The sequence below is a fragment of the Struthio camelus genome, chromosome 3, assembly GCF_040807025.1.
Source record: "Struthio camelus isolate bStrCam1 chromosome 3, bStrCam1.hap1, whole genome shotgun sequence".
NCBI classification, from domain to species: Eukaryota; Metazoa; Chordata; class Aves; order Struthioniformes; family Struthionidae; genus Struthio; species Struthio camelus.
Genome location: NC_090944.1, coordinates 96,815,146 through 96,842,315, shown reverse-complemented (window position 1 = coordinate 96,842,315; position 27,170 = coordinate 96,815,146). Strand labels below are relative to the sequence as shown.

The following is a 27,170-nucleotide window of genomic DNA, read 5'->3' as shown; positions in this document are numbered from 1 at the left end:
TAAACTCAGATCTTGGCAAGGGTGGTTTATAGGGAATATGCTTTGCCATAATCTGAGCTTGGTTAAACTAAGTACAACAAACCAAATACCATAGCCAATTAGTAGTTCTGAGCTTCCTAATCGCTGTGATTCAGATTAGAATTTGATCCTTCACATGCAGACAGCCTAAATTATTCCCAGGCTTTTCAATGTCATGTTTATTTTTCTTTAGATACCGCGCTGTGGAGAAAATGGTGAAGCTTATTCAGGGAATAGGCTTATTTTCTGAAAAAGAAGTCCAGGCACATTAAAAAGAAAGAAAAAATTCAGACAAAAGCTATTACACAATTTCTAAGTATTTAAAAAAATATTAAAGCACAATCTGAACCAATAAATATATTCAAATTTAAATTCCATATAACTATTCACACTGGAATAATCAGTTGCCGTCTTAAAAATGCAATCATGGAAGAACACAATCTCCTTTAATGACTAGTTCTAGCCAGATCCCATGTGTGATGGCTATAATACTGGTGCTACATTTCAAATAGATCGAAGCAGAGCTGCCTGGACCTCCAGCTATAAAACATTCCCCTTCCTTTCCCCCTTTTCACCCCGAAAAAGATCAGCAGGCAACCAGGAAAACACATTTCTAGGTCAGATGGGAGTCGGGCTGCGAGGCCGACCTCAGGGCGGCGGTGCTGCTCGGAGACCGGTTGCCCGAGAGAGGCAGTCGCGGAGCCCCGTGACCAAAGCCTGCTACTTCCAGCGAAGCTCTAGATAAAGATCAAAGAGTTAATCATGAGACTCTGCCACGACCACGCTGAGGCAGCCCTGCATTCCAGGGACATGACTTGTGCTCTGCGCGCTCCTGTACTGCGGTGCTGGCGCAGTAACATTAAAGAAGCTTATTGGTACTCAGCAGTTCTTCCCGTAACTTAACGCAGCCCGTTTTCAAACCCATCACGCTGTAGTCGCAGTGGATGAGTTTTTGCAGTCCGCCACCCCGGGGTATGGGTTTACTAGGCAAAACGAAGGGCGTCTTTGCCCTCAGATGCTTATTAGCAGCAGTCAGTGTTTCGTATGATCCCATACCACACGGGAAAGGGCTGCCGCTGGGCAGCCCCCCTCAGTTAGCCGAGGCTGCACTGCCCACCCCGTCGTAAAAGGCACACGGTATTACCGCCAACAAGTACCGTCAGCGGAGGAGCAAGCTGGAAGTAGGCCTGACAGAGTAGCACGATAAACATTTCCTCATGGTGCCAAAAGACACAAGTTCGTATTGCGGGTATCATCACACAAATCAAAAAAAAAAAAAAATACACACACACAAAACCCCCAGACAAACAACACAACAAGCACCCTTGCAGATGCATCTAAAAATAGCTACTATATTTCTCAGAAGTAAACTTTGACCCTATTTTTTCTAGTTTTCATATGCTTCATACTAAGACCTTTTTACAAGGCTGCAAACAAAGGACTGGAGCTGCAGGTGCGTGTAGATGACATTACTCACACTGCAAAAGCGATGCAAAGTGGTCTTCGTGAGAAGCAGGCCCACATCCCACAGAAATCAGGAAGAGGCCCCGAGGGCACAAGTACACGATTGACTTCAGGTTTTGTTTTATGGTAGCTTGGATTCGTGTTTGTTTATTTCCTGTTTATTGCTAGAGCAGGACAAATATAAGTCTTTGAAGAGAAACTTAAACATAAATGACCTGTTTGAAATAGATTCGCATAGCAAACTTATTACAGCCAGCCAACAGAGCTTAGAAAGGTTTGTGTTGCTAGAGTTTCATCAGAAGCTGGGATGGCTGCTGGAATTTGCATTTTCATAGTGGAAACCCTCACTAACTTTTTTTGCTATCACTGCGACTCAAATTAATGCTAGGATAAAGTCCTTTTTATTACCTCAATCTCTTAACTCTCCTCTATCAGTTATGTTAGCGTTGGGGAACCTCAGTTCCAATTTTCCGCCCAGATACTCTCTTAATATTAGTAAAAATCATTCAGTGATGCAGATTGCAGAGAAAGAGCCAGCCCCATTCACTCCTGTCCTCCGGGGACCACAGCACTACAGCTCTGGCCCTACTCCGCATCAGGTTGAAATCTAGAACTCGTAATTACTGTCACTGCAATTTCAAACACAGCTGTCCTCCTCATAAGAGGAACAGATCTTCTGTCTTAATTACCAAATGCCCATAAACTTATCCCCACCAAATCCTTAGCCGATGCCTCAAATTCTAAATATCATACTTTGCTTATTTCTCATATAAATCAAAATACAAATATGCAAAGCAGGCAAAGTTGGCAGGCTGAATGTTTTTTTCTTTCTCCCCCTAAGATAGTACTATTTTTAAACCATCCTCTCATATGCATTTAAAAAGATGTATTTCTTCAATCACTTCTACAAAATTTATGAAAAAATACAATCAATATAGTTCCATCTATTGGTAACCATCTACATTTTACATTAAAACAGCTTTAGAAGAGTACGTACAGATGACTGTGAAAACCAAATGGCACACAGCCAAACTACAGCACTGAGCAAAAGTAGGCCAGTCATCTGCTTAGAACCTGCTGTCATTAAAATCAATCACTAAAGTGTTGCGGAATATTTTACTTGATTCTAGTTAGAAATGCAGAACAACACTGCAGTCACTGCACAGCAAGTTGGGATTTAATGCTCCAGGCAAGAAGCTGTTTGTTTTTTTGTTTTTTTTTTTAAGATAGAAATGAGCCACTATAAATAACATGCTTTTTAAAAGCCTGATAGTAATCCCCAAATTGATGCATGTGGTGCTTGATTAAAGTACAACATTTTTCAATGGCAATATTCAAATTTCAGGGAAATTATTTCTGTAACTGTTGCTATGTGGACTGGTTTATATAGAAAGGCTTTCCTGCTAGTGATTCAATGAAAGACAGTTTGTAGGGACACTAATGTTGATTTTATTTCCCTTTTTGATTTATACTAGTTATTATTATGTATGCATCCCTAATAATTTTCAGCTTGTAAATACATTTTAAAAAAGCAGAAGAAAGCTCAAAAAGAGAAAATGGTAAAGCATTATGTCATTTCCAGTTCCCCCGTTTCAAGCTATTCTGCACGAACTGAAAGGTATAATTGTCCTCTGCCTGTAAAGACAGCTGGCATATACATGCAAATGAGGGTTACAGTAATTTCCATAAGAGACAGAAGTACTGTTGCATTGGGTACTGGTCCCTTCTCAATAACTAGGAAAATGTGATAAAACAAATAAATACTTAAAACAAAAACTCATAACAAAACATGAAGTCTGTTCCTTGCAAACTGGACTTCAAAAAGTAGCTCCAAGTTCTTCAGATTTGCCACATAAAATTTATTTTCAGATAGAAAATTTAAAAATATATATGAAATGCAGAAAAGAAAGTCTAATTGCTGGCAAGGCATTACATTTTAGTTTTTAACTTTAAATTATTTTTAAGATGATATCAGGCATCCATAGCAAAAAGTTAAGTATTACATGCTACAATTTGTGGTGATCGCTACTTTCAGATTTGTAAAACTTGGGAGTAGGAATGTTTGGAACTGCATTTAAGATAATAGGTGGGAGGGATTTAAAAAAAAAAAGCTCACTTCAAAGGAGGGCTGGCCAAAACTACATTTAAGATAAATGAAAGTAGTCTTGTGACTTTAATTCAAAAAATAATTTTAATATATTTCCTGCCTATTTCAAACTCCTGAAGCTGTACAAAATCCCCCACTATTTTTAATAGCTCATTCATCAATAATATTGTGATGACAAGCAGAGTATGCAAAGAGAAAGCAACTATGAATGCAAATGGTTACAAGTTATATAATTTTTAAAACTACAGTGTAGAACAAGATGGTCATTTTATGAAAAGCAGTTGTTGGTGCCTCGATTCTTTTCTTCCATATAATTTTTAAATCATCGTACTGGTTCTCTGTGTAAAACATATTATTTTATTTTTTATAAAAGTGCAAAAAAAATTCTCACTGCATTTTTGCCAATAGCACTGAAACATATATGTTTCTGTACTCTTAGTTCTACAATTTAAATGAAAAATTAATGGACTATGCTGCTGAGTTTTCTGTATGTCCATACATGCGATACAGGCATTCTCTCCTCGTGCAAACTTTAGTTTGTTATAAAAACTCCAAGTAACGGGAATAGAGAGAGAGGGAAAGAAAACTGCAATAAAGTATAACCTTCTATTCATACCATATTTTATTTTTAAACTCTATATTTCTATGCCTTTGTGATAGGATACAAGCTGCCTCATAGACAAGGTAGAAGAAAGCTTTCCTCAATGAGTCATGTTATGCAGCCTGTACTGCAACCAGTCAAAACTACCAAATTTTACTACATGTAGTTTCATGTCTCTTCTCCATTTTATGCTGTCTTTTGAAATCATTAACTCTTTTTCTCCTCCTTCCTTGTCCTTCTGAAGGGGAGGGTGATTCTTTCCTACAGTGCTGCCTATTTGTGCTCATATGTCTTTTTCCCTTTTGCACCAAGTGAAATCTCATCAGTGCCTCAGTCTAATGCCAGGTGCAGCTCTCAAATATTTGCACTGCATCTGAACAGCACCCAGCACAAAAACACCCAAAACAGTATCACAGTTACTTCATCTCTGAAAGATCTATTTATGCAAAGAGCTAGTTTGCTTCCAATGGAGCAGCTCAGGCTATTTTTCATCAAGAGTAATGTAAAGCATTCAGCCTAGTTCTACAAGATTTAGACAAGGAAAAAAAGAAAAAACTTCAAAGAGTTATGCACTTGCTTTACTAGCACTGTTGCCAGGCTGACACCAAATACAGAGAGGCTATTCTCATTAAATAAAAGGTGAATGCATCTGTAAGATTAGGCCTTCAATATTAAAACTGTCAGCATAAGTAAAGACATCAGTAACACACAACAGCAAAGGACCGAATTAAAGTATTTTAAATATATTTTCAGAGAGTCTCTAGAAAAGAAAAAATGTAATACATGTTACTCACCTGAAAAGACATTGGGAAATGTCTCTGTAGAAGCCTGCACCCCTGAGGACTTTCTTGAATGAGTCAAAGGCACTCTTTCCGTTTGAAATTTCTCTCTGAACCCCTTGTGCTCCAAGTAGCCTGCAGAGCCCACCTTCTGCGTTATCTCACATTTGTGATCAGATATCTCATCCGTCCAGTCTGCTGAACGACTAAATAAACCAGCCAAACTAGCAGACCTCTGCTTCTTGATTGAGGCTTTTTCTTTTTTGTGGAAGGACTCCTGCCTCCTTGTAAACAGCGGGCTCTGGGATGGGGAGGGAGAAGGTGAATGGTTGGGAGAACTCAGTTGCCTAGTCGTGGTTTTGATGTAACAAGGATTAATTAGGTAGGGCTTAAAGCATCGAGAACCAAGCACTGGACTGCCTGTTGTCTCCTCAGAGGACAAAATGCCATTTTTTATTTCAGTAGATAAACCGTTAGGCAGGTCCTCTTGACTGGCTGATAGAGCGTATTTACCTTCCTGAGTCTCAGCACCATGATAGTGGCCTGCATCTGAAATACCATCCTCTGTTACTGAACCTGGGAAATCAACAGCCTGCACATCATTAATTTTAGTCTCAGAATCTGCTACAGAGGTTGGAAAACGTAGTGCAGAGCTGTCTATCTGAGACCCGTTTTCTACTGCAGTTCTATTCAAATCATCTTTTAGTTCACTAGCTACAGCATCCACTCCGGCAGCGAGCTCTTCCTCCTCCTCGATCAATAGCTTACGTTCTTGTGTTTTAAATGAGCCGTTACCAGGAGAGCCTGTTCCATTTACCGCCTCTTTCAGTTCACTTTCATTTGCACAGGAGACTGGAATGTTTTCCGCAATTTCAGATATCGCTGGAAAAGCCTCAGCGTCTGGGCTGCTCGCTTTGTCAGTGGTAGCTACTGAAAGAAACCGTTCAAAATCTAAGGGGGTTGCTTGAGAATTAGCCATGTGTCGGCCCATTGTTTTGGTGATAAGGTCCTCAGTTCCAATGTTAATTGCCCCCTGCTGCTGCTGCTGCAGTCTAATAGCTTGCTGGATATCAGAAAGCAAATCCTCTTGTTCGGTGGCTGAATGGAAACTGTATATATCTGTATCAGAGCCAGAGCTGGTCCTTTGTCCATCCTGTGTCTCTGCAGCAACCGGGACAGTTTCATTTCTGATTTCAAAGTGTTCAGCATCTGTGTCTGAGAGACCCCCTTCATCCGCAGAGATGCTTATATCTGGAGTTTTGGTAACAATTGAATGAGTACTGTCCAGCTCCCCTGTCGGCAAGGCCTGGCTTTCCAAAACATCCTCCCTCGAACTACTATTCCCATCTTTAGCCTTGGACAGATTTTTTCTGATCCTTAAATTTGAAAACACTGAGGCCTTTGAGTCCGACTTACCCTTCTTTTTACCAGATTCACTTCCTTTTGCATGCTTCCCCAGTCCTCTTCTGCTTCCGACTCCCTTCTTTGTGCCATCTGTATCCTTGGGCCCAGAGACATCCTCCCCTCCTTCATGCACATCACCTGTATTTTTCTTTAGCTTCCCATCTTGATTCCCCATGATTTTTCGCAGCGCAAAGCCTTCGGAAATCAAGCCATGCTCCTGGATTTCTTGCCCTTGGCCTGCCGGCGAGATCCCCTCTAGCGATCCAGGTTTGTTTTCAAGCGGTGGTGATGCAAGTGAAGCAAATGCTTGCTGTGCCTCTCTCCCATCTGCTAGAGCTGCCTTTTTGCATAATGTGCTGCTTGCACTGGGCTCCGCTGGGACATGCTCAGTACAGCACTGAGAGCTGCAGACAGCTCCTTCCAATGGCTGCTCCTCACAGAGCTGCTGCCGGCTCACTGGGCTTCTGCTGCACTCTTGCTTCTTTAGGAAAGATTCTGTGAAAAGTATTTCCTTTATAAAAGTTACTTCTTTTTCCACGGTTTTAATTGCCTGCATTGCAAGCTCGGTTTGTTACCAAATCATTTATAATTTCAGGACTCCAATGTTCAAGTTCCTGGGAGGGGGGGAAAAAAAAAGTTAAAGAGAGGTACCGTAATTATGCTGCAATTGTTCAAAGGCGTAAACTAGTAACTCTGGAAAGAAAAATATTATACTGCTTTAATAGTTTATAAGGTGCTTAAGGACATGTTACTTTGACAGATTACACAGTGCCTCAACCTCAGGTGTTTTATGTGTTTACTTTCTAAAGGCCGCCAAGACATGATACATAATTTTAAAAGGCAAATCACTCTGAAAGTAGACAGAAGAGGGATAATAAATACAGACCTCTTTCCACAGTTTTTAAAGAGTCATACTTAAAATTCAATACATTATGGTAATTACACTATAAAAAAACTTCCCACAATTTGTATTCTGAGAAGGTACATATACTATTATTCCCAGGAGATTCAGCTCATCAATATTAAAACACATCACCATTGTTTTTTCCGATAAGAACATCTGGTATGAAACAAGACAAAACAAACACAAAAAATAGCACTATTCAAATGCAGCTAAAGAATAGGATGGAAGTAAAGTATTCCTCTATCTCACTCTAAATATTTAATAATTGATTTAAACACTGCTGCTTACTATTTTGGAACCTTGTACACCGGTTTTAATTAGTTACTTCTTTTTCTCAATTTTTGATTTAGATGTATAAACACTTGTATTTCATAAAAATAATTGTCCTGGACTTCCAAACAGGTATTCCCTTTTCACTTTAAAATTTAGATTTAAATAACTGGAATAACTGGAACAAAGAGGCATAAGAATACCAATATGCCAAACTGGATCACTTCAGTGGTCCACTACCTTGTTTCTGACCCCAGTCAAAAACTAATTATGTAGATTTCTGTTTATAAATTATCATCTCTAAACTGCGTAATCTATTTGCTTTAGTTCCCGACACCTCTGAGCTTCTTTATCGGTAGTTTCCCTTTCATCAGGGATCACTTAGAGAAATACGTTATTCCAGGGAAATGCATCTTATTGGTTTACCTATTACTTTTGGTATCATCTTCTTCCTATTAAAAGTTTCGCTTTCTTTCCCTCTGGCTTAAAAACGTTAAATAGGAGAGAGAGAGAGAGAGAGAAGAGATGATTAAGTCATCTTAACTTTTAAAAGTATCCAGACCCCCGCACACCCCCTCTTTTTAAAAGGGAGCCGAAATACCCTTACAAATCTGACCTGTGGTCACCATTAAATAATTGTCATCAGTTCAGTTTGGAAAGAATAGCGCTGGCAGTAATTGACACAAATTATTTATTCTGAACTGTCATGAGTGGTGCCTTGTGCCTCTGGTTCAGTGATGGCTCTGACGTAAGCCCTATCCTGAGCACCTGTGGCTCAGGCACCAGAGGCCTTCTACCCACAGGAACTCGAGAGTTTTAAGCAGACCAAATGACTTGATACAGATATTCATTTGGTGTTTTCTCCAGTTTTAACTAGAATGTAATGAAGGGTTTCATCTGCATTTTTTCATTTTTAGCATTCATTCATTTTGTAAATAGTTTATAAATATACTAGCATAAAACCTGCAGGAGAGTGTTACACCATTTTGCTTCTTGACTTCATTCCTACTTCCGATTATTACTGAACTACCTGCAGCTCCCAACCCATTTAAAAACTATCCCACTAAAATCTGCCAGCACTTAATATAGTCCAGAAGTAATATAAAGATTCTGCTGACTGAATATATAAGGAAAATGTAGAACTGGTCTAGCTTCCTAAAACATTCCCCTTTCCTTCCTTCTCTGTAAACACACTCACATTATAACAAATGCAAAACAAAATCAAGTCATCTACAAAGCTGGGGAAGTAAGACAGTGAAGTTAAAGGCTGGTTTGCTTTTTTTTAAAGTAGAAACTTCAAGTTTATAATAGTTTAAGTCGTATACTTATAGATGCACTATTTCCCAGAAGTTTTATACAGTACTTCCTGATGAATTAATTATTCAAAATGCTATATAAATGGATAGGCATGGATATTACTTGAGGTTAAGTAAGTTACACAGAATATTATTCAGTTCAATCTACAATCCTAAAACCAAAAGAACTATCTATAATAAAAAAAATATTTTCTAGAAAGTCCCTGTGAATGTGCTATCCTAACCAAGCAGGGACTCCGACTGTTGAGTATTTCTCATCTTTATGAGGAAAGAGCGTCATGGAAATGGGATTACTTACATGAGAAGAGTCATGCACGTGACCAGAAGATCAAATAATTTGCCCTGTTTATTCCATGTAAGGCACAGAAAACGCGTTGGGGGGGAACATAAGTTACTCCAAAGTGTACTCTCAAAACTCTCAAATAGCACTTCCTGAGAAGTACAGGGGGTAACACTAACCAAATAAAAAAGAAGTTAATATTGTGGATTTTGTTTATTCTTAAGGGTCTTTAAGCTTCCGAAGCAATACATAATGTTAAAAGACAGCAGAACCCAGAACATTTTAGCATCAGCATAAACTACACTGGAAAACTAAGAAACACTTTAACATCCTACACCAAGAAAAGGAAACATCCAATAGAAATTAATGAGGAAAAAGAAATGTTCTCGGTGCTCAAGAAGAATATTTCATTTTTAAGACTATCTACAACTTGTTCTTAGCTTATTATAAACTGCCAGCAAACAACTCACACCAGTCCTTGAGCCTGCCTACCTCATTTAAGTAGTCAGTCAAAAATTCAAGAGGAGAGATCACTGGCACAGGCCTGAAATACCACCACCTATAATTCTTTTGCAGAGCTCAGGTGACACTAATAGCAACACACAGAGGAGAATTAAAACTTACAGTTCAAGATGCCTTTCCCTTGCACTCTGAATTTTACTTTCACACTCACACATTTCTTTTAGAAAAGCAAAACCATCATGCTGAGATTGTGACTACTTTTAGCAGCACTACTACCATGTAGTCCAGCCTCTCTGGGAGGGCACCCTGGCACAGCAGCCCCACTCACGCTGGGAAGAGGAAGGGCTGCCGGCAGCACTGATTTCACTCACCTGAATGCAGTGCTTGGGGTTTCCTGGAGCAGAGCCAAGGCAATGCAGTTGGTTACTCAAGGCCTGAAAAATCCCTAAGGTAGGAGTGGGAGGGGGGAACAAAAGGAATAACAATTCTCCTGTGTGCCACGCTAGAAGTCCAAACTCTTCCCTAACAGCATAGCACTTGCGACCTGGCGCAGGCACAGCCTGCCTGCACAGGCAGCAGCGTAGCCAGGGGAGCCCCTGCTGGCAGCGCAGGCGCTGCCTTGGCGCGTAGACCTGCGCATGTCGACAGCTTTCAGGTTTTATCGTGATTTATTTATTTACTGCTATGTTTTATTTGATTTACTTTTACAGTAGTTGTCAAGCAAGTCCCTGTAACGTGAGGATAATAACGCAGTGTTACCACCATTGACCTAGGCATAAATGCTTGTGCCTGGTCCTTGGTCGGGGGTTCGGGTTGCCGGTGCTGTAGGCCCCAGCGCTGCCGCGGGCCGCGTTTGTCTGCGCTCTGAACTGCAGCGACGTCGGAGTGAGATTAGGCAAAATTCCCAGAGGAGAGAAACGACAGGAAGGACGGTCGCACGCGAGCTGACGGGAATAGCGCCCCAGCGGCGGCGCAGGCGTAGGTGCCAGCGCAGAAGCGCCATTATTGCCCCACAGCCAATGGCAGGTGTGGATGCATGGGGCGCAGCGCTGCTGCCTCTCTGCCACAAGCAGCGCTGACATGGGCCACCGTGCAGGACTGCGCCGTGCCCAAGGGATGAGTGTGGTATCTGCACCCAGGCCAACCCCTGCAGGAGCCCAGATCGGCCGGCCAGCCAGCTGCGTCCGTGTACATATACACGCATGGGTATATAAAAATGGTCTGCTGGGGAGCCGGGCCTGGGGGACAAGGGCTGCCGGGCACAGCTGGGCACCCTTGCTGGGGTGAGCAAAAGGGGGCAGCCTAGGCTGGAGGCCTGTGGGGGCAGGTTCACTCTCTGGCCAGGAGGGCAGGCAGGGCCCCTTGGGCTCACCAATGCGGTGAGCATTACAGCCACGTGCATCACCTGCTGAGGTGCTGCTGCGGGGCTGGAGAGGGGGCTCTGCTCCCACCTGGCCCCGTCGCTCCTCTGCTCTCCCCTTGTCGCAACCCTGAGGTGACTACCCAGCCATGGGGAGAGGGAGAGCAGGGTGCCCCCGGGGTCTTCACCTCTGCCTCACCAGGCCACTAACATAAATTAAGAGCTTCTCTAACCCAGCTTTGCATTTTAACCTCCTTGCCTCATCCCCTAGGAGAAAGAAGGAGCAGAGCAGCAGTGATGCTGTGCGTGCCCCCCACAGGCCTGGGACAGCCCTTACCGCATCCAGCTGTGGCAGCTGCAGGAGATGGGGCCACCAGGCAAACGTTCTCCTGGCTCAAAGCCTTCTGGAGGAGGTATCGTCCCAGAAGCTGTTAACTGCCCGTTAAAGACTCTCTTATATTGCCAAAGCAATAGTCAGTGCTAGAGTGACTGAAAAATCATTTCCTGCCCCCTCACCCCCCCAACTCTTTCTGCTATAGGCAGATGTGTCTTTTACGACTTGCCAAGCTCTAGCAGTCTCACTTTCCCTATTCTACAGGCAAGGGCTAAAGAGACCATAGTGATTAGGGGTGAATAAAAAACAAAGCCCCAACAGCATGCACTTGGTCCTGCAATGGCAGCAGTCTAATTTAGCTTCTAGTGGATATGAGATTCTGCTATTTTTTTCTAATACTCACCTAGGCAGTATGAGATCATGCCTCATGCATTGTATTTACACTAAGTAAGGGTCATCCAGCTTCCAGTAAACCTCTGTTTTACCTATAGAAAAAACAGTTCCTCTTATAAGGCGCTTGAACCCTATTAGCAATGATCAAATAGAAGTGTTTGGCTTGCCTAGGAGATTTAATAAGGTGTATGAGAAACACAGTGCTTAACTTCCTCCTGCATAATTCCCCCAGCCAGTGAGAAGTAACATTTAAAGTTAACGTATCTGAAGAGGCAGGATCTCCAGCAATGCAACGCTTGCCAACTAATATGCTGCAGTATCTCATCTGGTTATGAGCCAAAATCTTTGTGAAACATTTAACCTCCTGAATTTTTCACCTAAATGTAGTAATGCGTTTATTCATTGTGAAACAGTACTTGTTTGTGTAAAGATGTGATCAGCTGGACATAACAAAAAACCAAAAACATTCCAACAAGCAATTTTTTCCCCCAATTTTTCTATACCCCTGCAGCAGCTTTATTGTAAAATATACTTTTCAGCATAAGAGCTATACAGAATCTTCCATAGTTATTTATACAGGATGCCTTGGCTAAACAGCTGCACACAAAACCCTGCCAGCATTCCAGAGACACATGCATTGTAGGTCAGGGTCAGGCCACAGAAACAGTCTCTGAAAATGCAGGCTTTTCAGCTACTGCAGCCAGGGACTCCTGTATTCCAAGCACAAGTTGCTGTGCTAGTATTGTAACCAGGGTGCACTGCAATAACGAACTGTGAAAAACTGTATTATTCCCTGAACTTTCACAGTATGAAAAATGAGCAATCTTGGGCCACAGCCCACACTTTTCCTTGCCCAAAGTTAATTTCAGACAAATTTTATTTCAAACACAGTTGGCCAGCAGTTGTTCGCTAATATCTGTACTTGTTTGATAGCCTGATCTGCAGATACTTTACTGTTTTTTTTTTTTTTTCATGATGTAGTCTATGCTGGGATGTATTTATTTTGCTTTGCATATAAGACAAGTTTCTACAATTTAAGCCACTGTATAATACAGTAAAAAATGAGAGAAAGAATCCAAGTTACAAATCTGATTTTCTAAGGGAGCAAAATCTGTGCCATAGCAGTGTTTCTACAGCCGTCTCAATAACTTTTGAACTCCATAGGAAACTTCAAGTTTTTTTTTTTTAAGAAGATCATTAAATTATTGCAAAATTCACACACATACAGAAACCCAGAGTATTTGGGTAGAGGAGAGGGAAAGATCAGCAGAACTATGTCATTTCACCAAAAAGGATTCACATAGTTTAAGACTACCCACCACAAGCAAGCATTTCATAGTGAAAAATGAGCAGAAGAGAGAGAGATTTGTTGTACTAGAGTATAAAGAAAGAAACAAAGAATACAAATCTGTAGGAAATGAGGCCTCCTCATTTTCATTCCTTAGAGAAGAACACACATACTCTGTTAAATCAAGCAGAAAATTAAGTATTGTCTTTTTGGTTTTGTTGGACTACTCCCAGGGCACTTAAATGGCAGGGTTGAAAAATGTGGACTTCGATCATATCAGTGGACCTTTTTGCCTGCCAGAGAGTCCAAAATGCTATGAAACAATTCCAAATTCTGAGCCTAGTCCTTTTCTGCAGGAGACAAGGGATTAATTTAAGTAGACTGTAATTTTAGCTTTTCTTTAATAAATATCTACTAATCTGAAGGAAAAGCTGACAAAAGAGTATGTTTTTCCTGAGATTCTTCTCTCTGCTTGTAAGCGTTTCAGCGACATGGTTTAGTCTAAAACTTTGTGGAGATATTAGGGATTTCATAAATATTTTTACCCTTTTTTATGCATCAGCCCTTGTTCTATTGCAGACATATAAATACACGCGCGTGCATTCACCCATGCATGCATGCACTCACACACACACAAACACACACGCATGGCGTTTGGGTCAAATAAAAAGGGAAATTATTGATCATCTTTCAGCTGTATTTAAAATATCAAGTATACTTCTATCAACAGCCACAAAGACTTCCCCCTAGAGAAAACAATACTTGGGCAAGAGCGCTTTGTAAACCATCTGTGGAAGTTTACAAAAAAGGATGGTTTTGAAGATAAGATCTTCAAAGTAGATCTTACCTATTTGAAGTTAAGATATTTTTGTTCAAATTTGTGTCAGTCTCTCACATATATTTAGTAATTAGAAGGTATTTTTGATAGTATTTCCATAATCAGATTTGGGATTAAAAGATTTACCTGGTAAGATACAGAAATAAATCTCTATCCTAGTCCTTGGTTTCCATCAGTATGTAACATTAGCAAGGTAAATATCACTTACAGCAGTGCATTGAGGTGAACAGGAAAATGCAAATGTCTCCGTCTGTTTAAGAGTTCCTAGGATAAAGGACTTTGCAGCTGGAGTGAAAAAACTGTACTGAAACTAAATCTGTAAAACAGCATCCAATGTAGTGAAAAATAAGCACTAAGAAGCAAAAAAGAAAGCAGATCTGAGAAAACCAGAAGAAAGCTCAACTAGTATATATCACATATAATAATGTCTCATGGTTTTACTTCCTTTACTTTATTACGATTCTTTGCTACCATAACATGATGATCAGTATGAGTGATCCATACAAGAATTCATGACTGTTGCCTTCAGAGTTCTGCGTTTATTTTTCTCTGCAGTACAGCTAAAAGCAAAAGTGTTACAACAGTTACAACAGTTCATCTCTTAAACAGAGACCCGTGGAAACTACTCCAGAGAAGAATCTAGATAGCTGCATTCTCTAGCATGAATTCTACCTGCTAAGAGGTGCTGATGCACAGTGGAGGGTATTCTCCACTTTAAGGGTTGTTTGGTCGAGTTGTTGCCCCTCCTCAGTAAAATCCTTGCCTTGTACATACAAGGCCCAATACTTTTGTCTTAGGGCTTTAAATTTTTTCATAATAGGGGAAGGAGTGACCAAGGAAGCATAAAGAATTTATGAAAGCTGATTCTAGGCCTTGAGATTTATTCTTCCTGGGCTTCCTATGTATTTAGCAGAACAAGATTGGCTGTAGAGCTATTTAGAGCACCTACATTTAATTTCCTGAGCTGAATCATTTCTTCAACAGACTAGTTCTTTCCACTCAGTTCCCATACAGAAGACTCAAACAGCCTTATGAATATCCCTCAAGGTATCCCAGAACCGGATTTTATGATTGGTGCAATTCATTTGACCTGCATTTATCTGTTCTGCTAATTGCCTGTTCTGTTAACTGCAGTATAGTAAAACAGCTGGCTTGAGGGCCAGCAGTAGTTAATCAGCCACAGCATCCCAGGGCTTAGGCTGAGCTACAAATCCACCCAGGAGTTATGGTAAATACAGTCCTTGCTAACGTCCAAAAAGTCCTGGCTGCCTGATTAGTCTGAACTAGTTCAGGTAGGACTTGTCTACACTAAGACAAGTGTGTGACTGCAATGTGCATGTAAACTAAGATGAGTTCAATACATAACATATTTTATGCGCTTGGCTAGTGCTTAGCACTAAGGACCCAAAGCCTCATCAACACAGTGAGTTCCTACTGTTTTTCAATCAACACGGCTTTCCTATTGTCAGCCAAATAGCTATCATAATAAGCTGAGTTCTGATGCTGATTGTCTCTATAAAGCAAAAACACTGCAGATGAACAGCTGGCAATCTATTTGACTAGATAAGACAAAAGAATAATGGTGCAGCTGAATAATCCAGATGCCCAGGTAAAGGTCAGGAAATACAAGTAGGATGATTATTTTTTTTTATTAAAAAAATTATGCCACACAGAGGCCACCACTGAAGTACAGCTTTTATAGGGCTATATGTAGCAACTAGCATGATCCAGATAGCAAATGAAAAACCTTTCTCGAGAACAACTGCAAGTTAAAATTTTGCCAGATAACAGTTCCTGCTCACTATATCTACTCTCAGTCTCTCCTATTCTTACATTTTCCTCAACTTCAACATATCCATCTGACCAAGTATCTGGATCTTCTAAAACCAACTGTGCTACCAGATTTCTTATTTTGAACATTTCTCAGTCAACTGCATCTATATATTTACCTCCACTATTGCACCCAAGAGCTTTTGGTGTGATATCTCTCAGGTTTCTTAGTAGTCATCTGCAGCCCAGAAAAGTTCTCCAGATGGCAAGTGATCTGCTTTTGGCTGCAGAATAGCCTCTCTTCTCCTGTACCTGTCTTCCTTCATTCATTTAGTTGTCTGAAGCTGTTGATCCCTTCTAAGACCTACACTGGTTGCCAGTTGCTAATCTGGCCTCCCCCTTAAATGGTTTATCATCAAGTCACCCTCAAGGCCTTTTTCTTTCAAGCCAAGATCATCTTCACTGGACTGAGGTTCACATCTGTGACTGTGATGGAAGGAGATATTTCCATCTCATGATAGACAGCCGATAATGAATGGAAATACACAGGTGTACACATCAGTTTCTCCTCCCAATTACTGTGGGTAAGGAGTACAATGAAATTATCTCATAGGTTTATAACTTGGATTTTATCATTTCTCTTACTTTTCCCTCCCATATCCTGGCTTTAGTTAACACTCTTAATCTTTAATACCCATGTCTTCCAAACACTGGCAAGAGGTGGCTGACTATATGAACGACCCTGTATTATCACCATCTATTTTATCTGCAATTCGTACACATCTTTTAGCTTTATGCAGCTGATTGCTTTCATCTTTGTGGGAACCCTGAATTAGGTTCTGTTCTTCTTCTGTGTTACAATCCAAACAGAGCTGACCAGAAAACAGAAAGGAAAGAATTAGGTATTTGCCTCCCTGTCTTTTTACAGACAGTTTCCACTGAGAAAACATATAGAAAAGAGATTTAAAAACAAGTACATTTAACTACCAGTTTCCATTCTGAGAAAGAACGGCAAACAGTTTGGCAAGTTATAATTCAGACAGTGCTTGCCTCATGTCTCAAGGTCTTAATTTCTCCTAAAACATTTTTGTTTAAAATATCACAGCCTAGAGCACTTTAGGAAATTAGTTATGGAACCTGAAGTAATACCAAAGCATTGATTTATGCAACAGTTGGCAAGCAAACTTTCCAGCAAATGTTTTATTATACTCTGTCCCCACCCTTGCCAATGTCATCATATTAAGAGCTTACATAAAGTTACTTAGAAAAGTGAGACCTTGCTAACACTCAAGCTGGTCCGCCTCTCATTTATCAAATGACATGAGATGCGTCATTCTTATTTCACTTATGTCCAGGGAATATGTCCCAGTAAACATGATTGGAATGCTCAGCAATAGTCCTAAGTTTAACCTAAAGAGGTCTTGCATAAGTTGGCAACACAGCAACTCATCTTTTTGGGAGAGGTGTACAATAAGAAGGATGAATTATGCCCTAAGAGGGGTTACCTTTTGTTTTGTACGCCATGTACTCAGCACAGAGGAAAAAACACCACCAAGGTGGAATAAGGTGAATAAGATTAAACATTGAATTAACGTCTTATCTGAGCCAGCTTAGTCTTACCTGGGACAGTATGCCTGGAAGTGTTACAGTAGCCTAAAGTAAAAGAAAATTTGTAGATTTTAAACAGGGTATTCACATTATCATACAGCACTTTATTTGCCTCTGTACCAGGACCCTTCAGAGATCCATAAACAAGTTACTTAAATACTTCAGGATACGTTGTCCTAAAATATGAATATAAAAGGATTTGGAATAATGGTACATCTTGTTCGACATCATGCCTCTAGCTGTTGTCAGTACAAACAATGGTGCAAGGTGTACTTCAGAGGTAAACAATGGAAAAGTTTATTCCCAAAATGTCCATCATCCAGGTTAATGTATGTCCTCAGACAAGTTTCTTTAACTGAGTCTTACAACTCCTTAAACAATTTTATGTTGTAGTTCAGGATGTTCTTGCAAAATGCAGTTAACATGATAGTTTTAAACTCATAGGCATGTCAGCCAAACCTCAAACCTGTTGTATCAAGCACTGAACAAAATGCTACGAGACTACTGTCCCTACCCCAGAAAAATTAGTCTAAGTAGACTCACATGGATAACCTCATTAGCTCAATTACATTGGTTCGCTTCTCCCTGCCATTCATTGCTTTTGTTTTTGCACCACAGTGCAGTGAAGAGACGTTTGATGGATGAGTATCAGTAATTACTGGCCTTCCAGAAATGGTGAGATGCCAGGTCAAAAATGAAAGATTTTTGACCTGAAAAGGATAGACAGCCTGGTTTAGTAAAATTAGGTGGTCAGCTCATGCATATAGCAGTGCACAAGTAAGTGTAAAGGCAGGAAAGGAGAGAGTACTAAATCTAGCAGGACTGCCAAAAAAAGGACCATAGGCTACAGAAAGGTTCAGGAGGTCAGGTTCAAGAGGGCATATGTTTCATTGACATGGAGTAAATATGACATGAAAGGCTCAATCACAATGAAGTGTTACAAGGGAATAAAGAAAAGTATAGGAAGAATTAGGGGAGGAAAATGAAAGATAGGAGATCAGTCTTTTCCGCAGTGTCTTAAGGGAGCACTGCCTTGGACTCTTTAGGTCTAGACATTAGGCTCACGTTTTCACTTCATCCATACACATCAGTCTTCTAGTATGGTAGAGTGAAGAACACGCCACCTTTACTTCCTCACAGATCCCTCAGTGTTGAGCTTTTTGTTTTCCTGCCCCATTGCAGAAATGCATTTTTATTTAAGCTGAAGCAATAAGCTTTATTTTTCAACTTTTATTATTACCACTTCCACTTTTGTGGCAAAATACTTAAGCCCAATATAAACATCCAAATGCGAAGGCAATGCTGGTCATAGCTCCCATAATTACATTAAGCCTTGATCTAGATCAAGGTCTCACTGTGCACTCAGCACTCTATGAGCATTGCAGAAGAGAAGATTTTTTTTACCCTGGGCGTAGGGTAAGAAAGCTTACAGATGAGCAGTGATAAGCAATGTCAGAAAATACACTCATTTTTGTCTTGTCAGAGAAGTATTGCACATGAGATCAAGAAACTAGGAGGAAAAAGTCTGAGAGAACATATACAGACAACTTATCCTGCTTTTATCCATTCCACTTCACAGAATTTGCTGTTTTTCACTCTATTCTGGGCTGTTCATGATGCTTTTATTTTTCCTCCAGTTTCATGCCAATATTTCATTAGACCTCTAACAAAGCTAAACTAAAATACCACAGGTACCGTAACAGGGTTCTAAGCAGTCCGATGCTTCTGTGAAGTTTTGAGTTATTGCCAGCCTGATGTTTCTCCCTCTGAGGTAAAAGACCAGCTGTATCCCAGAGAGGAAATCCAAGGACTCTGCCCTAAACCACGATTCTCAAGATTATTCCCACAGACAGGAGTAAGTCAATTGGAAATAGCTTTGAGTAAACATCTCTTTAGTAGTCTGCAGGATCAAAGATTTTTCTTAAAGCTAGGTGTCAAACGATCCTACTTTCCATAGTTCTTTTTAAATATATATTTTTATTTCAACAGAAATTGAGGGATTCTTGAGCTTTCCAGCCACTCCAAAAGTCCTTCTAGGAACAGTTACAGTTCCTTAAATTGACATCATCCCAAATCATTTATTAATAATGCTGCTTTTGTTACCACCTAGGCCCCAAACTGCACAGAAGATTTCAGAGAGCTCTTAAGGTAAAATCTACACAAAAGTCTTCTTTATTTATAAATATACATGCATTCTGACACAGCTGCTTTGTTCCTTCAATGAGGATCTGCTCCAGCTGCATCCTAGAACTCTTGATACTCCAGTTGGTGTAGCTTGAAACACTATGCCAGCATAGCATTCATACCTTCAGAGGAAGGTATACAGAGAAGAGACAGAATACCTTGTTCATGATGTAGACTATTCTTTATGCAAAAAATTAGCGCAAAGAATACCTTACGCTTGAAAGAGATATAGCATTACTTAAAAATTCCTTTAGTTATACACATGTTGTGTGCTATTCATATTCTTTGCTGATTACTCTTAATTCCATATTCTGTTCTGGTCCTAGGATGAAACTGAATGCAGAGAAAAGAGCTTCTTGAAATATTTATAATGGATGAAGGCAATTTTTGGAGAACACTGTTTTAGACTCTTCTTGATAAAGCTAATCTGTATATAAATGTTGCACTACAGAGTGCAACAGTTTAAGAAATAGTTACAGTGGTAAAGCAGTAAAGGCTCAGATTGTAGCAAAAAGCAAATAAAGCTGCAGTTCAGAATTTAATAAAGTATTGGAGAGAAACTGCTTCAACATAATGAAACTTAGGGTTCAGATATGGAGACATCATTGAGGGGAATTTAGCTTCAGTAACAATTGCAGTTCTGAACACATATGCATTTGTTGATTTCAGATGGAACAAAATCCTCTTATGCTGCAAAATGCAATAAATATTTGACCCAGGTCAGTAGGGTGTATATGTACAAAGTTTCTACAAAAATTATTATGGGAGTCCTGGTTCACTATAACTTCAAAAGCTGCTGAATGCAAGAGTATTTTTAAATTGTTATTTAATGACTAACACCGAGATACTGAAGTTTTTGATATCTATGTAACTTCTGTTATGTAACTGGTTACAAGACTGTTTCAGAACAATCTAAAATGGTTTCTCATTGTTTAATTGTATTATTTACCCAGGACATCCTGATATTTGCTTTATAGAAGCGTTTGTCTAATGACTACATGGAAACACATTCAATCTTGCTTTCTTCTATTAAAATAATTTCTTAGTAAAACCTCAAATATAGGATGCTTCTGAACTCTTTTGCATTCTTGAGCATAACTAGTTTCTACATACAGACATAACTGGACTATTCCATATTAGTTATCTCAACAGTTTATGGCTTCTGCATTGTTTCTGCTGCAAGAAGAGGTATCCACAGAAATGGGGTTTATATTGTTACCTCATTTATCATCCCAAAACAGATAAAATGAGTTTGACGTACTAAACCACCTACTTGGTTCATTATTTTTAAACGCTAAGGGTACAGTTTCTTGTCTTGCATAAGATTACCCCCACTGACATCACTAGACAACTCATAAATTTGCATCAGTTAGAAACGATAAGAATCCAGCTCAGGGAAATCAGTTGCAGATCTTGAAAGACTGAACAAGAGCTGTCATAACACCTCATTATCCACTATTTATTTAACAAACTTATTAGTTTTTTTTGTTGGAGGATCTATGTTTAAATCAAAATCCACAGCAAGTCTGGCTAGAGCAAATACAAATTGTTTGACACTACACCTAGGCTATTTTTGGAAACATGATATAACTCTTTGCCAGATGAATCGAGCATATAATTTGCTTAGTTTGCCCTTACCATCTCCCCTTAGGACATGTAGAACACCCTGCTTCCTAAAGCAAAAAAAAAAAAAAAAAAAAAAAGAAATGCATCCACCGAAACACGTAGCCTATTTGCTGTGAATATGAGTTAGTCAAGCGCTGCGTGGGCAGCCTGGTGACATTACCCTGTAGATCCACAGGAACACAAGTGGTGCACTGCTGAGGCAGCACACTTACTGTAACTATGCTAGGGGTGTCGCATAGCTACTTCTCTGTCCTTTCCTTCTCTCCTACAGAATAAGCACATACTGTCAGCAAGGATGGAAGAAAAAAGGAGGAGAATAAAGTACAAAGGACTGCAGTTGTCATATTCTGTAACCACATTTTTCCATAACATTAGGACTCAAAGACACCATGGAGGAGAGGGAATAGGCTATGCAGCCATAGATATTCATTCCACATAGCCCAGAGCATGCAGACAATAACTAGAGGAAACTGGAGGTTGGAGAATAAGAGCTATTGCGCCCCTTGTTTCCTTCCTTCAGTAGCTTAACATGTTAACAATACACAGACCCTTACTAAGACTTGTATCTTAAAATGGAGTGATTCCTAAATGAGAGATGAAGTTTACATTGCCCCTAACAGCCTGCAAGTCTGATCAACTTCTTTTTACAAACAACGATGACTACAGAAGCTTTCTCTTCTGAACTGGGAGCTTCACAGGCAGTTAGGGTTTCAGTTATGTATTTTCTGATATGTTTTTAAACCTTGCAATTTCTCTGAAAGTATGTGCATGTGTCAATGTGTTATGTCTGTAATACATTTAGCTACACTAACACCTTTGGAGGTAAAATACATGCATATGTCCGCAGCTGCTACTAGTCCAGACATCCCTGACTGGTACAGATCTCTGTCTTTGATGCCATCCCTACAACCAAACAAGGCCTATTCACATATGCATATATTTCAATTCATCTCTTTCATTCTCCATTGCTATAAATGCCCTTTACCCTTATGCACAGCTGGTTACCGCATGGCATTCATTCTACTTAGAGAGTGGAAAACCTCTTGAAGAATATAAGGCCATTCAGAACTGCTCCCTAGGGTGGCTATAAGCTAAACCCCCAAATTCAGCTTTCTTTCCTGTGAGATAATTCCGAGATAATCCCAGGAGAATTTCAGATACTGCCAGCAATGTGTGAGCCAGTTAGCCTTGTTTCCAGAATCCTCACTTAGCAGCACGTCATATTTTTCCTCAGCTTTTCGATCATTTCTAAAACATATTTTTAATACAAATAATTATAATGAAATGGTCTTAATGAAACCTTACCTTATTTCCTGCCAAAATGTAATCTGAAGTGTATTCTGCAAATTCTGCTTGTGTTCAGTAGTAACGTTTCTATACAGACTACACTTACATGAGAGTCAGAGTGTCTGGGTTTTTTGCTCTAGGCACCATTTTCAGTCACATGAACTGGGAACAGCTTGATTCAGATGTTAACAGCCACTGACATTTGCAGGAACTTTGTTTAAATGGTATCATACATGCCTTGAGAAATTTCAGTGCATAAAAGGCTTCTCACAAAAGTTATTGAAAATATGGTATGCATGATATTTGTGAAGAACAGTAACATAATTTAAGTGTTCATGGTAATATGATATATAGCTATACGGCACATTACAGAGCAACCCAGATTGAATTAAATTCTGCCCTGACTTTCATGTCTTTGTAACTTCACTGAAGTAGGACTTGTGTGCAAATCAGGGAAGAATCTGACTTTTTGACTGCAAATGGATGTGGGAATTTGAGAAATTAAATGGAATAAGTTCTGCCTTTTGGTTATAAAAGTGACAAATTAGAATAAAACTGGCATCTAAAGTTACAGTAAATTCCCTTCCCCCTTATCATTTATTTAAAACATTTTTCAGTTTCATATGGGAATTTGTTGTTATTGTCTTAAACTTGAAGGTCTCCATCAAACTTGCAGCATTTTTGTAAAAAAATAAAAAAATAAAAAAATTGTAGTTTACATTTCACAGAACTGCAGTGATGGAGAAGCTCTGAGAAGGTAGATCTGGCTTGTTCAAATTCATTTCAGTCTCTGAGGATGTCTCATATTCAGAAGGTGACCTCAAGGGGAAAAACTATGTCCCTGAGTCAATGTATTACAGGATAAGAGGTACCTGGGTCTGACAGACTCTTACTCTTCTCTGTGTAAACTGAAGTAAAATGGACTATTTTAACCCTTCCTCCCACCTGAAGATGATTCGTTTTTGCACTCTGTGGTCCTTTAAAGTCAAGAAAAAAAAAAATGAAGACGTCAGGAAGCCTATTCAGAAATGTCCAAATGATTTCCCCCATGGCAGGGGGGTGGGGGTGGGGGGGAAGAGAGAGAGAGGGAGGGAGGGAAGGAAGGGAAAAAAAAAAAAAGCAACAACACTCAAACCCAGTTAAATTTAGATAGATTAAAGCTACACATACACATTATTCCTTCAAAACCTTTGCACTATTCTAGAAGCAGAACTGGGAGTGCAGGGAAGGGGCTTGAGGGAGGTGGGACAGAAAAAAAAACTATATTCTTTCCCCTTTCCCCATTAGCATGGTTCCCACAGGGCTTGCATCTTCAGCTAGGGAGATAACCAAATAACAGGCAGACCAAGTTTGTGTGCTACACATAGGACATACAGAACTTGGTAGGTGTGCAGTGGCACTGCATAGTCATTGTAACACAGCTAGTAAATATGTGCAATCTAATGCATACTTTGTTAGAGTGGTCTATACACATTTGGTGGATGTTTGACTCCCTGATTATGGGAAGGTCACTTATATCATGCTTGTAGATTAAGTCTATCCAACATTTTTCAGAAATGGGCTAATTGTGCGTTTTGAAGGAACAGTAATAGAATCACAGAATAGTTGAGGTTGGAAGGAACTTCTGGAGACTGTCTGGTGCAACTCCCCTGCTCAAGCAGTGTCACCTAGAGCACATTGCCCAGGATCGTATCCAGATGGCTTTTGAACATCTGCAAGGATGAAGATATCACATTTTCTCCGAGCAACATGTTCCAACATTCAAGTAGCCTCACAGTACAGAGGTAGTTTCTTACGTTCAAGTGGAATTGCCTGTGTTTTGGTTCGTGCCCATTGCCTCTTATCCTGTCACTGGGTACCACTGAGAAGTGTGTGGCCCAGACCTCTTTACACCCTCCCTTCAGATATTCATATACATTGATAAGATGTTGTCAATGTTGTCATCCCCAGGCTGAACAGTCCCAACTCTTTCAGCCTTTCCTTGTATGAGATGTTCCAGTCCCTTAATCATCTTTGTGGCCCTTCACTAGACTCGCTCCAGTAAATCCATGTCTTTCTTTTACTGGGAAGCCCTTAACTGAACACAGCACTCCAGATGTGGCCTCACCAGTGAGGAGGTACACATCTCTGGAGTGGGGAGGGGAAGAATCACCTCCCTCAACCTGCTGGTTGTGCTCTTCCTAATGCAGCCCAGGATTCCACTGGTCTTTGCCTCAAAAACACATTGCTGGCCCATGTTCAACTTGTCCACCAGGACCCCCAGTTCCCTCTCTGAAAAGCTGCTTTCCAGCTGGCTGGTCCCAGCTGGAACTGGTGCAAGTGTTTATTCCTCCCCAGGTAAAGGACTTGGTGCTTCCTACTGTTGAGTGTTACGAGGTTCCTCTCTGCTCGTTTCTCCAGTCTGTTGAAGTTCCTCTGAATGGCAGCACAACCCTCTAGTGTATCACTCACTCCTCCCAACCTGCAAACCTGCTGATGGTGCATTCAGTCTCATCATCCAGGTCACTAATGAGGATGTAAAATAGTACTGGACCCACTGGGTAACTCCTGGGGAATGCTCCTAGTGACTAACCTCTAGTTAGATCACAAGCCTCTAAGCCTGACAGTTCAAGTCAATTTTCTCTACCAAGCAGTTGTTGGTCCTTGAAGAGGGCCCCATGGTCATAAAAAACAAACTCCTGTTGTTGTCACCAGCTGTGCAACCAATTTTTGGCCTGCAGGATCCAATTCAGTCATCCTCAGGGCATTTCTCATCATCATCAGGATGAAGAAGAACCCCACCTGGGACCATTATTCTGTACTAACCACGTAGTCACACTTAATATGTTCAGTATCAAAGGAAAGAGGCAAAGTCATTTACCAAGATATACTCTTAGCTGGATTGTTTTGAACAGAATTTAGTGATCAGGTCCCTCAAAGATGAGTTCGTATCAGGAAACTTACCTTTGTATTTGTTAGACTAAATGAGCATGTGCTGCACAGCCACAGTGCTCATGTTCCACAGGTGTGGCCAGCACATGCAGTAAGTACTGTTTCAGTAAGAGCAGCTATCCTTCTGCTGTAGCATCCACACTGATAGATCTATCTGATACCTACAGATATTTGAGAGAGATGTAGTCTTGTCATCTACTCTGAAATTATCTTGGAAGATGTAGCATGCTTGGAAAAAATCTAGATGCATCATAGCCCTAAATATACACCCCAAAAGCTAGAGATAATGAAGAAGTGAGTTCACATATCAATTTGATTCATATTGTTTGAAAGCATGAGAAGATATTACTATTTCTCTGTCATATTTTCAGTCTAGATTACAGTTAAAGCACTGAGTGTTCATTGAAAAGCTATAGTTTTAAGGTAACAGTTGAGTAATTCCATACCTCTGGAAGGAAGAATTCCAGAAGCCTTGAAACTCAGCCGAGGGAACTTCACAGGATCCATGCTCCATGCATGGAGATTACTTCCCCAGCTCACACTTCAAAGGATCAGACCTGAAGTAAATTACGTCACTGTTTTCTCCTCCCCTGCATTGACTACATCTTCATTATCAAGGTACTGAACTGGACAGCACAAATAACCTTCTGAAAACACTAAAATCCAAAACAAGAATATGATTTATCCAGATAAATTAGAAAAAACATACCGTTTACAGGAAAGCTGTCAAAATTTTGAGTGAAAGAGGAAACTTCAGTAAACTGAAAAATGTAGATGGGTTGATACTGACACAGAGGAAAAAAGCCAAAGATCACCATGCCTGAGGGGCTTTGCAGGATTAGTGATGAAGATACCATTTGAAATTATTTCATGAGGTCAACTCAAAGAGTAATAAATGATGCAAAGATATTTTGAGGAAGGAAGATGGTACAAGCAAGATAAGAAGCTACTGTAGAACTGCAGAATTCCTATAATTTTTATCTTTAAAAAGAGATTTTAACTTAATTCTTGTATAAAAGAACAAGATTGCTTAAAAAGAAATTGAATGGGAAAACTTTCTTTTGCATTCATTTTGGCTATAAAACAATCACAGCAGTATCTTAAACAGAGACTGAATATGCTCTAGCTCACCAGTCTCCAGAGCTCCTTCCACTTCACCTATCAGACTTTCTGTGGGATCTTCCTGAACTTATGATCCAGATTTCAACCCTCAAAGGAGGGCTATGCACTCACCATTTACTGTGTTACACATGTGGGTAGAATTTATGCCTCTGGCACCACATGAGCTTATTTAACTGCAGCTGCAAGTTAGAGTAATTGCTCCTGAACCTAACTATTTTCCCCCAATTATCACATCATTTTACCTGCTGATTACTTTCAATGTTGCAAGATTTCTGATCAAAATTGATGCTCTATCAGGAAACCTTCTCCTGTGAAAGTGTTTTTTTACAACTATATCTCCACACTTTCCAGTAAGTCAAGAGAGCAAAGGGGATTTTAATTTAATGTTTCTACCTGTCAGGGTAAAAAAAAAAACCCTCAGTGAAGTCACCAATCATTTATTAGTAGTATATAAAAAGCTGCAGTCACAGAAGAGCAAGAGGACATGTTTTTAACTGTTTTTTTATTTATTTATTTTTGTGCAGGATGAAAATAAAATCCCATTGTGCTTTTGTGAAATGTTAAAAAAAAGAAGAAGACAGTATGCATAAAAATTACTGCCATGCAGAAATTCATGCCTGTGGTGGAAGTATAAGGATTTTTTCCACTGTCCAAAGTAGTATCTAGAATGTAATGAAATAATATTAGTTGCTTTTTTTTTTTCACAAGTTATTGAAGACAAGCTAGAAATTTTATTTCTTAGAAACTGAGTCATGAATTACAAAAGCTTTTCTGAAGAATAACCTTTCAGTGGTTCTTGATATTAAGAAGTCAGAACTATGCTT

The 27,170-nt window shown here is 39.9% G+C and overlaps 1 protein-coding gene across 2 annotated transcripts in view; it reads right to left on the bottom strand.

Annotated features, from left to right (window-relative positions):
- Positions 1 to 27,170, bottom strand: part of FMN2 (formin 2) — a 195,273-nt gene that overhangs the window by 164,897 nt on the left and 3,206 nt on the right. For both annotated transcript variants that reach the window (XM_068939260.1, XM_068939261.1), the window contains exon 2: positions 4,985 to 6,987. In XM_068939260.1, coding sequence (XP_068795361.1) covers positions 4,985 to 6,929 — 1,945 coding nt within the window. In that variant the 5' untranslated portion in view covers positions 6,930 to 6,987. The remainder of the gene's footprint in view (positions 1 to 4,984; positions 6,988 to 27,170) is intronic.